Below are 15523 nucleotides of genomic sequence, written 5' to 3' on the forward strand. Positions count from 1 at the left end.
AAACTTAAGCTCAGGAAATGTCAAGCAATTAAGAGAAGCTGAAGGCTGTTTGGAGAAGGTGGAGAAGGACTCAAATTGCTCCCTCTGCTTTGTCGATTCAGGCATCGGTTACGCAACGCAGGTGATTGAGGCCCATCTAAACGTGTACTACATCATCATCCTTGCGTGGGCCATCTTCTACCTGAGCAACTGCTTCACCACCGAGCTCCCCTGGGCCACCTGTGGGCACGAGTGGAACACAGGTATGGCCCCCAGGGAGGGTCTCTCTACTGGTCCTTGTCCTCAAGACCAGCCCTGGCCTCCAGCTACTGGGGTAACCTCACTGAACTGGGGGTCAGTTCTGCACCTGGTCCAGGTATATTCTGTGAGTTGTGGTCCTGAAGCCTAAGCCGAGCATTTGGCCCAGGGATTGGCATGGTTAGAAGAATGGCTGTTTCTTCTCTTTGCCAACCACCGAGGCTGAGTCACAGGGCAGAGTGAGGGGGGAGGGGGCGATGAGGAAGAAGCACTAGATGAGGAGTCAGGGCCAGGGCTCCAATTCCAGCTCTGCCATTTCGACTAGTCACTTCTCTCTGAGTGTCAGATTTTCCAATGCACAATGAAGGGATTAGTTTAGATTAAGGGCTGTAGACAGGGGGCCTATAGGCTGGATTAGGCCTCAGACCAGTGAATGACAAATTTTAAAAATGTATATAGTTGCCAAATTTTAAAAATCAGAAGACTTCACATGAAAATCTAGGCTTCCAGCTTCCTGTGAAAAATTAGAAAATCTGGCAGCACCAGACCCACACCGCTGCTTGGCAGCAATAGGCCGAGGCTGAGAAGCATCTATTGACTTTGGATGGGGCATCTGTCCTGTTGGCCTCAGTCCCCACCCAGCCCACCTTGCTTATTTACTTTATCTGCCCAACCCAGGTGGACATTTGAGTACACCTCTGTACTAGATAGTTTTTTAGATTACTTTTGATTCTGATACACTCTTCGTTGTTCTACTTGTCATGCTATCCAGATTGTCTTATCATCAGGGACAGCTAATACCTGCCTAACCCCATTCCATAATGGCCGTGCTTACAGAAGACATTACTAATTGATGGTAGCAGACATTACTAATAGATTGTCTGCTAATCCTAAACTAGCTCCTTTGGAGTATAGTCTTGGCTTCAGAGTCCTTCTCAGCAGTATTCCAGGAACTGCTGCCTTTGACTAGAACAGGTATACATGCTGTAGCCTATTTATCATGCTTGTTATAGCCTGTGGTTAGGTCATGCCTGGAAGTGGCCTGTCAACCCAAGGACCAAGATGCAGTAAGGCTGGGTAGGTAGGATGTTGGTCTCCAGAAGAAGTAGCAGGCATTGGACTTAGAAAGTGCTGCAGTCTAGCGTCTAGCCCTGCACAACTTTGCCCTGTTCACCACCTGCCGCATTTTGTGGCTGTCTCTCTCTATTAGTTGTCATTAGTTGGCTCTGACTCTTGGGGACCCTGTGTACAACAGAACAAAACACAGCCCAGTCCTGTGTCATTTTCACCATCTTTGCTATGCTCGAGTCCAGTGTTGTAGCCACTGTGCATTTTGAGTGCTGTCCAACCTAGAGGGCTCATCTCCTAGCACTGTATAGGACAATATTCTGTGACTCATAAGCAAATTTTCAGAAATAAGTTACCAGGCCTTTCTTCCTACTCTGTCTTAGTATGGAAACTCTACTGAAACCTGTCCACAATGGGTGACCCAGGTGGTATTTGAAATACTGGGGGCATAGCTTTCAGCATCACAACAACACACAAGTCGCCACATTATGACTAACTTTACAGGCCTGATTCTTAACCTCTCTTTGTTCAGGGACCTTGTGGAAATGTATATCAAACTAAAATTGAAGGACATATTCTTGGAGGCCTGTGAGTCCTCTTTGGTAATTTAATTTTGTGTATTTACTTTGAGGATACTCTAAAAATATGTGTCTGCTGGATCAACTGCACAAGCACCTTATAACTGAGGACAGTTGGGGGTTTCAGTGCTTGACTTTGAACTTGTTTACAATTTCAGCTTGTGTTAGTGGCAAATAGGATATTGATAGCTGAGGAAAAAACAGCGGGGAGATTTAATTCAGAAATGGTGCATTGTTACTAACTGAAGACTGTTTGAGAACATAGCAAACTATAGGAATGAAGGTTTTACAGAAGTGTAACCACAGAAAAGTGGTGATAGAATTGAGTCTCAAATAACCTGTGGAAAAATTCACTTGCCATTGAATTGATTCTGACTCATGGCGACCCTGTGTGTGTCAGAGTAGAACTGTGCACAGGGTTTTCAGTGGCTGATTTTTTGGGACGTAGATCTCCTGGCCTGTCTTTCGAGGTACCTCTGGGTGGAATCCAACCAGTTAGCAGCCGTGTGCTTTAACTATACCACGCAGGAAAAAACAGGCAAGCCAAGCTCAACAGACCCTGCCTCCTACCTGTCAGTTCCATTTTTCTGTTGGGAAAGCAGTTTAACTTCACAAAACAACATTATCTTAGATGTCCAGTTTGTTTGTGTTGGTCTTGTAGTTAGTTTGTATTTAATTTGCAGATTTACTTCAAGTTTTATAGTTATATAAATACCATAATCATAAAGATTTTATCAGTCATTTTTCAGTTGTCCATACTTAGAAATTATTTTAATAAAAATAACTTGTCAACTTTGGGTATCTGAGAATTTTTTTTTTTTTTTTTTTTTTACAATTTTTATTGTGCTTTTTTTTTTTTAAGTGAAAGTTTACAAATCAAGTCAGTCTCTCACACAAAAACCCATATACACCTTGCTACACACTCCCAATTACTCTCCCCCTAATGAGACAGCCTGCTCTCTCCCTCCATTCTCTCTTTTCATGTTCATTTCGCTGGCTTTTAACCCCCTCTACCCTCTCATCTCCCCTCCAGGCAGGAGATGCCAACATAGTCTCAAGTGTCCACCTGATCCAAGAAGCTCACTCCTCACCAGCATCCCTCTCCATCCCATTGTCCAGTCCAATCCATGTCTGTTGAGTTGGCTTCGGAAATGGTTCCTGTCCAGGGCCAACAGAAGGTCTGGGAGCCATGATCACCGGGGTCCTTCTAGTCTCAGTCAGACCATTAAGTCTGGTCTTATGAGAATTTAGGGTCTGCATCCCACTGCTCTCTTGCTCCCTCAGGGGTTCTCTGTTGCGTTTCCCGTCAGGGCAGTCATCGGTTGTAGCGGGGCACCATCTAGTTCTTCTGGTCTCAGGATGATGTAGTCTCTGGTTCATGTGGCCCTTTCTGTGTCTTGGGCTCGTAATCACGTTGTATCCTTGGTGTTCTTCATTTTCCTTTGATCCAGGTAGGTTGAGACCAATTGGTGCATCTTAGATGGCTGCTTGCTAGCGTTTAAGACCCCAGACACCACTCTTCAAAGTGGGATGCAGAATGTTTTCTTAATAGATTTTATTATGCCAATTGACTTAGATGTCCCCTGAAAACATGGTCCCCAGACCCCTGCCCCTGCTACGCTGGCCTTCGAAGCATTCAGTTTATTCAGGAAACTGCTTTTGGTTTAGTCCAATTGTGCTGACCTCCTTGGGCCCCTGTGTTGTGTGCTGTCTTTCCCTTCACCTAAAGTAGTTCTTATCTACTATCTAATTAGTAAATGCCCCTCTCCCACCCTCCCTCCCTCCCCCATCTCATAACCACAAAAGAATGTTTTCTTCTCAGTTTAAACTGTTTCTCAAGTGCTTATAATAGTGGTCTTATACAATATTTGTCCTTCTGCAACTGACTAATTTCACTCAGCATAACGCCTTCCAGGTTGAGAAGTTTTTTACTCTGGGGGAAAAAATTTGAGAAACACTATCTTAGAGAACCTGATAGAAGCTAGGGCTCTGAACTCAGAAGAAGGAACAAGGGCGTGCCCACGTGATTTGCATGTAATTTCAAGGTTTCCAGACTTCTCTCAGGACTGTCTCTGAGCCCCATAGATCACTTGCTCAGAATAGGTTTACCACCAGTCAAGATGAGAGGGGAGGAGACAGCAGTGGGGGGACTTCTCCCCAGTGGACTCCAGACCCCTTTCTTCCACTTGTTTGAAATCCTTTTCCCCATCTCTAAAGGCATGTGGGAAACCCTGGCGGTGTAGTGGTTAAGTGCTATGGCTGCTAACCAAAAGGTCAGCAGTTCAAATCTACCAGGTGCTCCTTGGAAACTCCATGGGGCGGTTCTACTCCAACCTATAGGGTCACTATGAGTTGGAATCAACTCAACGGTAACGGGAAAGGCATGTGAGCCCTGGTGGTGCTGTGGTTAAGCACTCAGTGGCCAACAGAGAAGTCGGTAGTTAGAACCCACTAGCTGCTCCACTGGAGAAAGTTGTGGCAGTCTGCTTCCATAAAGATTACAGGCTTAGAAACCCTATGGGGCAGTTCTGCTCTGTCACACGGGTGTCACTTGTGAGTCTTGATCAACTGGACAGCACCTAACAACAAACACAAAGGCGTGTGAGTACTTGCAAAGTGTGAAACACTCTGTATAGGAGGTGGTTCCTGCCCCTAGGGCCTGTAGCTCCAGTCTGCGGAGTTCACACATGTGAGAAGAGAGAAGTGTGGAGAGGGGCTGAGCACTGACTAGTACAGCCCCTGGGCTGGGCGCAGGGAGGCCCCTGAATGGACACGGGAGGCCCTGCGCTCAGGAAGCTCCTAAACCAGTGACCGAGGCAGATCAGTAAGCAGAGGGGTACCGTAAAGACGCCTGGGTGCTGGGTCCCATAGCAGCAGGCGGGACCAGTACGGTGTGGGTGGGAGCAAGAAGCAATAACTGTGGTGGAGGAGATGGGGCCATGGCTTGTCTTTATTCCCAATTCTTTGCCTAACTGGCTAGATGACTTTAGAGAGGAGGGAGAGGGTGTGGTTGGCGGTCCCTTGACTATTTCTGAACCTCAGATTCCTCCTCTTCAGAATAAAGGAGTTGGAGAAGGTGATTTCTTAGACGGCCTGTCAATGATAACTTAATATTCAGGGGAGGGAGATCAGGGAGGGCTTCCTGGAGCAGGGGTTAATGGGCTGATTGGGGCTGAAACTCTTAGATGTTTTCGTTTGAGATTCAAATCTGCCTGGTCATCAGATTTTCTGAAGGTGTTCAATAAATCCTTTCTGATGGATTGAATTGAGCAAGGGAATAATGAAGAAACCAGGGATCCTTTATTTATACGGGCTCAGGTCATCTCGTTCATTCACCATGTCCTTTCTACATGAAGGGAAGAAACTGAGCCTCTATTGCATTGCTGTCCCAGGGCACATCATAACCGTTAGTGCCCCACCACCCCTGGGGACATTGAGCAGGACAGGTAAATAGAAAGTGGCAAGGAAGTGGAAAAAGAAATGGGGTTCACTTGGGAACAAGGAGGGAGGAGAGAGTTTGATAGGGCATATTGGGTGGGAGTGGGAGAGAGAAGGTGTCCTGCCCCCCAAAACCTTTCCTCCTGTTTGAAATCAGACTAAGCCTCTCTCTTGAACTGTCTTCTCTCTTCAGCTGTGGGTGGATGATTGATTTTCCCCACGGTGTCCTTTGAGGCATGTTTACTTGGAGCGGCTAGGTAAAGAGGCCTGGTTGCAGCATCAGCCCTGAATGTTTTCCAAGATTTAGCCCTGGCAAGGTTAATATTTTCTTGTCTTTCTTGTCTTGTTTCCACTGTAGAGCACTGTGTGGAGTTCCAGAAACTGAATGTGAGCAACTACAGCCATGTGTCTCTGCAGAATGCTACCTCCCCAGTCATGGAGTTCTGGGAGTAAGTGCAAAAGAGCTTATCTCCCTTTGGCCTGCAGGGGTTCTGTCTTGGTTCTGCTTGGGAGGTGTCCCAGGCCCCAGGAGAATGCCCGAACCTTCCTCCAGCCTGCCCGTCCTGGCTCCTGTGGGAATCTGACTGCCTCAGAGCTAGAGGGGTGTTTAGAGGTTTCCCCAAAGGGTAGCTGAGAGAAATGCATTCTTGTTCTCTGATGACATGTCAGCATGCCTCTTTGCTTATTAGGGTGAGAGGTGCAGGGTAAAATGATGGACATCTAAAAAAGTCCCCTTTTCAACAAAAGAGAGGGTGTAGCATGTTTGCAATAAGCTAAGTTGAATGAGTATATTTAGAAGTCACAAGTCTCCGAGTGGGACAGGTTAGCTTTGTTTTTGTAGCTGAAGTGTTGTCAGTGGAAAGAAAGTAGATCAACTTGATGGCTCCGGAAGCAGAGGCTGGTCAATGGGTGTTGCTTTTGAGTTGGCTTCTGACTCATGGTGACCCCATGCACAACGAAACAAAAGGCTGCCCAGTCCTGTGCCATCCCCATGATCAGTTGTGGATCAGACCATTGTGATCCATAGGGTTTTCACTGACTGATTTTTGGAAGTGGATCACCAGGCCTTTCTTCCTGGTCTGTCTTAGTCTGGAAGCGCCACATGAAACCTGTTCAGCATCATAGCAACATGCAAGTCTCTACTGATGGACGGGTGGGTGGCGGCTGTGCGTGAGGTGCATTGGCTGGGCTTTGACTCTGGGTCTCCCCATATGGAAGGGGAGAATTCTGCTGAGTCAGTGATGCTTTACAGAGATAGTTGTACGTGGGGTCGTAATGAGATGGAATCAACTGGATGACAACGAATTTGGTTTTGGTAGTAGAGGTAGGAGAGTCTCTTACCCCAGGTACTGAGGAGCAGATTCCTCTAGGAGTCAGAGTCTGGACTAAGTGCTTTCTGAGGCTTTTCAGTCTGAAATAGGCCAACTTAACTGACAAAGCCTCCCCTACCTGATCCTAGTTATTAGTAGTGGGGAGGGCAGTGATGGTGTGACTGATTTTTATTCTTTTCCTAGATAGTCTTCCTCTCCTTTGCTCTCTAGAGGTCATTGTGCTTGATTTACCTTTATCATTCTTATGGCACATCTTTCTACTTGTTCTGTGTATGTACGTGCTCCAGATAGTTACCTAGGTCTTGTATGTTTTTAAATTTTATATTAGTGGTATCCATTGCTTACATTTTTTGCAACTTTGTTTTTCTGCTCAGTTTTGGCATTGAGATGTAACTATGTTAACACATGTAGTTTTGGTTCATCATACATTTTTTTCTTGCTGTGTAGTATTTCTTTGTATGAATAGACCACATTGTATTTATCCATTCTCCTCTTGAGGGGCATTTAGATTGTCTCTTATTTTCCACTAGTAATAAGCATATTGAGCAAATATCTTGTTTGTGCTTCCCTGTGTGCATGAACGAGGGCTTCTGGGCTATACATAAGAGTAGAATTGCTGAGTCATAAAGTACATGCATGCATATTGAACTTACAGTTCGATTTGAGGAAAATTGACCTTTTTTTACTATTGAACCTCTCTGTCCATGAACATGGTATAGCTTTTCATATTTAGGTCTTTTTAAATATCTTATAGAATAGTGCTACTTGAATGTGCATTAGTATCACATTGTTAGAAATACAAATTCTCAGGCCCTACCCCAGACTTATTGAGCCATAATCTCAAACACAGCACCCATCAGCTATGTGCTAGAGAGGAGCTTTCTGTGTGGGTAGAAGGGGTCACAGTGGGCTTTTGTGGCCTTCATCAACCCCACTGGACTGTAGTTTTATGGGGAATTGTCACAGAAACCTGTTTTTGACTTGAACATTTGAGGGTCTGCAAAACATGACCTCTGATTTCTCGGAGAACCTACCCTGAAACCCCAGGCTGGATAAGATCTCTTTGTAACTTCTTGTTGTGTTTCACCATTCTTTTCTTTTGTAACATATATGGAAAATCTTAATTATTTGTGTAATGTATTCATTGTATTTCCCAACTGGCAATCATGAAGCAGCACCCTGCTTGGTCTTTACTCACTGCTGCTCGGTATATGGAAGGCCCTCAATATTTATAGAGTGGATAGATGGACTTAAGGAAGAAGTGACATATTTTCTAGAAAATACTGTATGAGAAGAATCCAAGTGGACTCTGGCAAAAATCTGTGCTGCCATGAAGCTCCTCATCCAACAGCATTGATTGCTCCCTGGATCTAATTGCAAAATCCACATCACCTGCTCATTTGGACCCCAAGTGACAGGAGGCACAGCTTGTCTATATTCTCATATGTTGCTGGATCTTTTTGCTGGCTACTAGGTCATTCAAGATGAAAGTCTGGCAGAATGAAGCCACGGTTCTAGTTTTCTATCCAGATTACATCTGTATCATTTGTGCAGAGGTGAGTTCTACATCCTGAATGAGCTCAAATAACTGGTGCATTTCTTACCTCTGCATAAGATGTGATTGTCAGAGAGCTCTGCTTCATCATTTCCCCAGTGGTGAGTTTGGAACAGAGAGGCTGTGGGAGATGTTCATAGCATCCTATGAAAATCTGCAGGACCATGTAAGTTTGGGAAGGGCTGGAAGCTATGTCCTTCAGTGAGGACATTCATTTACCTTTGATTAACCCAAATTCCCAAACTCCTTTTCCTGTGGAATCATTTGGAATCTCCCCATGATCCCTGCCCCCTGAATGCTGACATTCCACTAACCAGTCTGGGAAACACTTTGCTGGAATGAAGTTCTTCCTTAAATTCAGCCGTAAGTTGACTTCTGGGCCTTTGGATAGAACATACCTAATTATTTTCCACGTGGCAGGTCTTCAAGTATTGGAGGATCAGGTTTCTTTGAAAATGTTTTTTTTTTCCAGTTCTTGTTTCCTTGTGACTTGGTTCACTGATGTCCTATCTCGGTTCACGTCTTCAGTGTGCTCCTGTTGTCTTTTCTCACCGACTCCAACTCTGGGGACCTTGTTCAGAGCCATGTTGCTCCATCCAAGTAGACTGCCTCAATGGTTCATTCATTCAACAAATATTTGAGTCCCAGGTGCACGTAAGCCAGGCATTGTGCAGCCTTTTGGGGAGGCAGAAGTGTGAGACATAGCTCTAGTCTAGAAGCGGATGTGAAATATACTCACAAATTCCCATAAAAGTGGTTATGACTTCACTTTGGCCATGGGGAGCTGGCCCAACCCACCTCCCCATCTTGAGGGTTCATTCCCCTTTTCAGAGTATGATTAAAAGTACTGGTTTAGCCAGTGAGAAAAGCTTAAGCTGTGGATCAGTCCTGGATTCTACCTCTAGCTGGGGACCCCCCAGAGCCTGTGGGGCAGGGGTAGCTTGTCTTTTTGACATCAGATTTTAGAATTAGGCACCTTGGTTTCCCTGTAGTACCCCATTATGCGTCTGGAAGCTGCCCATTTATCTAAATATGTTTGCAGTTCTAACTTTGGAGTTTGTCTCCTCTGGTGAGATTGAGTGATGTTAAGTGTGTAACCATTGTTGTGGCATGAGATGTGGCTTTCGCAAACCCCATTAGCCCAGGGTTTTGCAAGCAAGACCATGAGCACTCTATATACCATCTAAATAGCTTTTGCACTGTGTCCTTTGAACAAACATTTGTTGAAACATACCATGTGCCAGGCCCTGAGCTACGCTCTAAGGATATTCAGTTCCATATTTTTTTCAGATGGATGCAGCCTTGTCATTCTGGTTTATCTTCATTGGTGAAGTTCTTTTCAACACCTGGACACTTTAATTGATTTTCTTTGGACACAAAATTTGAAATCAGAGGAGATGGGGCAAGAACCCTGGTTCTTGCTGTGGGACTGGGCATATCGCTACTTCCCCTCAGACCTCATCTTCCCCTCTGTCCACTGTCACCCAGCCTTCTTTCTGTCCTCCGGATAGACTAAGCTTATCCTGGTCTCAGGCTCTGTGCTCTTGCTGTTCCCTTTGCCAGGAAGATTCTTTATCAGATCCTTGAATGTCTTCTCATTGAGTCTTACTTCAGATGTCATTTGTGAAGCCCTCCCTGACCATCCCAGCTGAATCACCCCCATCACTCTTTACCCCATTGCTTTTTTGTTATTGTCTATATAGTACATATCCCTATCTGAAATCCTTAAATCATTATTTATTCTCTCTCTCCTTCCACTAAATTTAAGCCCCACACTGGCAAGCACGTTTTCTGCTTTATTCACTGTTGTTTTGCCAGCGCATTCTCAGTGTTCAGTAAAAACTTGAGATGAATGAATGACTGAATGCCTTTTAACCCGTTGAAGTTCAGTGTCCTCATCTGTCAATTGGAAATGATGGTAGTACCCACTTACAAGGCTGAGATGAGGATTAAACAAAAAATCCTTGTGTGCCAAACCCACCACGTTGTAGGCTCTTAGGGAAGATTCAAATGTATAAGTAGAATGTTCAAGACTGGTTCTCCTACCTGTTCCCTGCCCCACCAATTCCTCTGGTTGCTGTGCAGGTTAAATGAGATAGTGCATCCTAAACTCTTTGATGGGTTATGGTTGGGGAGCATGAGTTAGGTCCTGTTACTTGAGGCATGGTGTCCCGGTCAGCCCTTCTCTCTTCAGGGACAGATTTGTGGCTGAGCCTAAGTTGCTGAGGCCTGCACAGAGTTGGCCTTTTTGTCTGAAGTACCCTCTGTGGCTCCAACTCCAGGATCAGAATTCTCCCAAACCCTTTGCCTAAGTCAAGACTGACCACTGTTGTCACCACCTAATTCTACTAGTTTGAATTCCCCTCATCCTCCTCAGTATGTCACCTGTACATGGCTATAGCGCAGACTTAAGCTGGCAAGTTCTGGAACCCGGTTTAAGTCGTTGCTTCCTTTAGCTGCCAGGTGCACCCTGGGCAACTTACAGAGCCCTTCGGAGCCTTGGTTTAACCCCTCTGAAGATGGGATGGCTAGCACCCAACTCTTAGGGTTGTGGGAAGCATCATGTGATATGAGGCCTGAAGAGCACTTAGCACAAATCATTTTTGTTAAAGTTGTTGTTGCCATCGAGGCGATTCCGACTCGTGGGGGCTCTGTGTGGGGAGTAGAACTGCTCCATGGGGTTTTCAAGGCTGTGACCTTTTGGAAACAGGCCTTTCTTTCGAGGCCCCTCTGGGTGGGTTCAAATCGCCAATCTTTGGGCTAGTACTTTAGCGCTTAACCGTTTGCACCACGCAGGGACTCCTTGTTAACTTTATCTCATTTGATTTTTAAAACAGCCCTGTGAGATGAGCAGAAGAAAAATTTCTGTTTTGCCGTTAATAAAACATAATCTTAGAGAAGCCGAGGGATTGCCCAGCCGTATACCCAGAGCTCAAACCCAGGCCTTTGGCTCCTGCCACCTCCTGGCAACCTCTGATTTCTTCTGAAGCCCTGCTCTGGGGAAACCGTACTTCCCCCCACCCCCAGTTTCCCTAGAAACTGCTGCTGAGCTGAGGGGCCCACCAGTCAGAGAGAGATAGGCTCATTCCTGCTCTCCTCCCTACGAGTGAAGAGCTTGGAGCCCCCAGTTCCAGCTACTGAGAACAGGGAGAAGGCCCTGTTGAGGACAGTTCACGTTTCTGCCACCCCGCGACTCAGGTGGATGGAACACGTCTGGTGGGCCTTTAGAACTCTCCAGAGCAAGGTGTTGCTGCCCTTTTTCGTCTAATTGTTTAATATTTAGCTGATTGAAAAAACAGTGGATATTGTGTGTACAGTGAAGATGGTATATATATGTGTACATACGTTTATATATACACACACATATGTATGCACATATACGTATACCTGTTGCTGTTAAGTCGATTCTAATGCATAGCGACCCTATTGGACAGGGTAGAACTTCCGCATAGGGTTTCCAAGGAGCAGCTGATAGATCCGAACGGCCAACCTTGTGGTTAGCAGCCAAACACTTAACCACTGTGCCACCAGGGCCCCGTGTGTGTGTGTGGGTGTGTGTGTGTGTGTGTATTTACGTATACACACCTACTCACGCCTCCTCACTTAAGTGAGCCCTGGTAGCACAGTGGTTAAAGCACTCGGCTTCTAACCGAAAGGTCAGTGGTTCAAACCCACCAGTTGCTCCCTGGGAGAAAGATGTGGCAGTCTGCTTCCATAAGGATTTACAGCCTTGGAAACCCGATGAGGCAGTCCTACCCTGTCCTATAGGGTTGCTATGATTCGGCCTCGACGCAACAGCAGTGGGTTTGGTTTTTGGTTTTTACTCCTTGTTTATCGACTACCTTGTTATCCGACATTTACGACAACTTTCCAAAAATTCTCAGGCAGTACCTCCAGACCCCACGTGGGACAGCAGCTGACCTGGGGTGCCCTCTGTGGAACACTCTAATGGTATACCGGAGGCCCTGGCAGTGACAACCGAGTCACAAGAGGGACAGAGGCCACGTGGCCACAGGACGCCTTCTCCTGTTCATCTTCAATGTCTAGGTCTGGCCACAGAGGGTTTGGGGTGATGGATGGATGATACGAGATCATGGGTGGGCAGTGCGTGGCCAGGTGAGGGCCTGAAGGTGCCAAGGAGGTCAGTAGGGGGAGGAGGGAAGGAGGCCATGTAGGGCTGTGGTGAACAGAGGATGAGCAAGGCCCCTGCCCAGGGCAGGCAGTGGGAGGCGGTGGGTGGTGAGCAAGGGAGGAGGGACACGAGCGCCCATGTCAGGGCTCAGCCTCCTTGTATAACACCGATTTCACATAATGACCTGATCTTTGGAATCTTAGCATGTTGATAAGTGAGGAGTGGGTGTATATATATATACACATATGATTAAATATGTGTAAATATGTTTTTCCCCCAACCTGCCTCCCTAGAGATAACTGCTATCAATTAGGTCTCTTCCTGCCAGTGTTTTCCTGTATATTAGCATCCTTTTTACTTTTCTGTTTGTCCTGTCTGTTGAAGAATAGACGTTCCCAGGTTCAGAAATGTGGACATTCAGTTTGCCTTGCGTGTCAGCTCCCTTTTATGAAGAGTGGGTTTCCCAGTGGACCTTTGATTTCCTTATTGCAAAAGTAATCTGTGTTTATTGTAGAAAATACAGGAAGTATGTTTAAGTAAAAAAAGAAAAATTGACGCACATTCAGATTTCATTTTCCAAGCTGTTCAAGTAGGGAGGGGTTATTTACCAAAGCCTACTTTCCCAGCTCTGGCTCATAACCATCCCTAAAGGATGAACCAGGCCTTCCATCCCTAAAGTAGCCTGAAGTGCTTCTCTACTGCCAATGAGATTGAAGAGATGGAGGCCCGAAGGCAAGAACCCAAGGCCCCTGTCTGCCTTAAGTCATCAATACAAGGACTCCCCTTGCCCAGAGTCCCTGCCCTAGAAGGACCAGTCAACGTGTCTGATAATATGCAATCTGAACATTATGCTGAAAGCAAGGACTGAGGGTAGAAGTACTGCTAGTGTACACACATCCTGAAGTGCTGTTTAAAGGTATTGTGGTGTGGTGTGGGGATGTAAACACCTGGGCTTTGGGGCCAGAGAGCAGGAATTTGAATCCCATCTCTTCTGCTTATTAGCTTTGGGCTCATTGCTTAAGTCCCTCTGCATCTCATTTTCCTTGTCTGTAAAATGGGAATAATAATCATAGTATTAGCAGCAGTAGTAATAGTATTGGCGGTAGTAGTAATAGTAGTAGCAGCAGTTGCGCTTAGTAAGTACCAAATAGCTATGACCTAATATTACTCATTCCTGGTTTTTAGAGTAAAAATATTTGTATATAACACCAGCCACAAGAGTATTTGTATATTAACGTTAATGGGAAGCAGTGATATTTACTGAACTGGAACTGTTTTGTCTGAGGTTCCTTTTCCATCATGCTGGGTACAGAAGGGGAAGAGAGGGCACACATAATTACTAAGCACCTACTGTGTGCCTTGGCCTTGAGTGTGGCCCTCTGAGCATGTTACCTCATTTAACCCACCCACCTGGGGATAAAGGATGTGGTAGGCATCATCCAGGTCCTTGTCTCACAGTGAGGGGTCTGAGGCAACGAGAGGGGAAGGGACCTGCCCAAGCGCCTCTCATGTCCAGTGCGAGTGAGCTGTGTGGCGCCTGGCCTCTGTGGTCTCTACCTGTGGTCTGCCTGCATCTGAAATGTTGTCAGCTCCTGTTTTATTGTAGTGGCAGAACAGTACTAGTACTTGCTTTCTCTCTGTGGCCCTGTGGACCTAGGCTCTTGAAGGAAGAATTTTTCAGCAGATGGGGGAGGCATAATGGATTGGGGAAGGAAGAAGGAAGGAAGGAAAGAAAAAGAAGCTCAATGAGGAATAGCTTAAGAGAAGGATCCGCTACCCAGGGAAGAAATGCCAGTGGTAGAATTCTTGCCTTCCGTGCGAAGGACCAAGGTTCAATTCCCAGCCAGTACATCTTACACACAGCCAACACTCGTCTGTCAGTGGAGGCTTGCATGTTGCTGCGATGCTGAACAGGTTTCAGCAGAGCTTCTAGACTAAGATAGATTAGGAGGAAAGGCCTGGCGATCTACTTCTGAAAATCACAACCATCTGACCCACAGCTGATCACGGGATGGCACCGAACCAGACAGCATTTCATTTCGTTGTAGGTGGGGTCACCATGAGTCAGGGGCTGACTCGACATCAGCTAACAGCAGTAACAAAACGTCTTGCCTGGGTTTCAAGAGTTTTTTTTTTTTTAGGAAATGACTTCAGCCTTGTTTTTTGAAGACTACCTTGGTTTCCAGTTGAGCCAAGTGTTGAGTGTGAGACTGGCTCCAACTCTGACTGATAAGATGATAGGATGGGAGTTGGTGCTGGGCACCAGGGTAGATCTTATGGTCCTGCAGCTGGTGTACTCAGTGTTCACGAATCACTTTAATTCAGGAGCAGAATAACTCACTGGTGGCTGGTACCAAATTTTAGCATACCACCTTGATTCTAGATTGTTTTTAATAAAACCAAAAGAAAGTACCTAAGATCGCCAGACTTAAATACACACACCCCCCTGACCTCTGCTTCCTGCTCCTCCCAATGAGGTAGGGCAGAAGGAAGATAATCCAGAACTAGGTGAAAACTTGACCCTTCCACTCAGTAGCTGGGGACCTTGGGCAAGTAGTTCTGAACCTCATTTTCCTTGTTGGTAAAACAGATATAACGATTCCACCCTTTAAGGCACCCATAAAAAACCAAACCAAACCCATTGCTGTTGAGTTGATTCTGACTCTGAAGAACAGAGTAGAACTACCCCATAGGGTTTCTAAGGCTGTAGCCTTTACGGAAGCCGAATGCCACGTCTTTTTCCTGTGGGGCAGCTGGTGAGTTTTAACCACAGACCTTGGAGTTAGCAGCCAAATTCTTAACCACTGCATCTCCAGGGCTCCCTTTAAGGCACCAAAAAAACTCAAACTCATTGCCATTGAGTCGATTCTGACTCATAGCAACCCTATAGGATACAGTAGAACTGCCCCATAGGGTTTCCAAGGAGTGGCTGGTGGATTTGAACTACCGACCTTTTTGGTTCGCAGCCATAGCTTGCCTTAGCTCAGTAGGAATTAAATGAGCTGTGGTAGATGTGAAGTTGTGAAGTGGTCACTCTTCGTTTTCAATCCCCACCCTGCCCCTGCCTCCTCACAGTTGTTTTGTTAGTGCTGAGGTGAGAGAGCTGACATTCAAAGAACAGAAGTCTCTAACCTGAGGTCCTCTGGTGGGATACTACTGAGCAGGAAACAGACCCCCACCCCCA

At 46.0% G+C, this 15523-nt stretch overlaps 1 protein-coding gene across 1 annotated transcript in view; it reads left to right on the forward strand.

Annotated features, from left to right (window-relative positions):
* SLC6A11 (solute carrier family 6 member 11) overlaps positions 1–15523 on the forward strand; it is a 177952-nt gene that overhangs the window by 3527 nt on the left and 158902 nt on the right. Inside the window, exons 3-4 of the mRNA XM_049861844.1 lie at positions 102–242; positions 5680–5770. Coding sequence (XP_049717801.1) covers positions 102–242; positions 5680–5770 — 232 coding nt within the window. The remainder of the gene's footprint in view (positions 1–101; positions 243–5679; positions 5771–15523) is intronic.

The sequence above is a fragment of the Elephas maximus genome, chromosome 20 (assembly GCF_024166365.1).
Source record: "Elephas maximus indicus isolate mEleMax1 chromosome 20, mEleMax1 primary haplotype, whole genome shotgun sequence".
NCBI lineage: Eukaryota > Metazoa > Chordata > Mammalia > Proboscidea > Elephantidae > Elephas > Elephas maximus.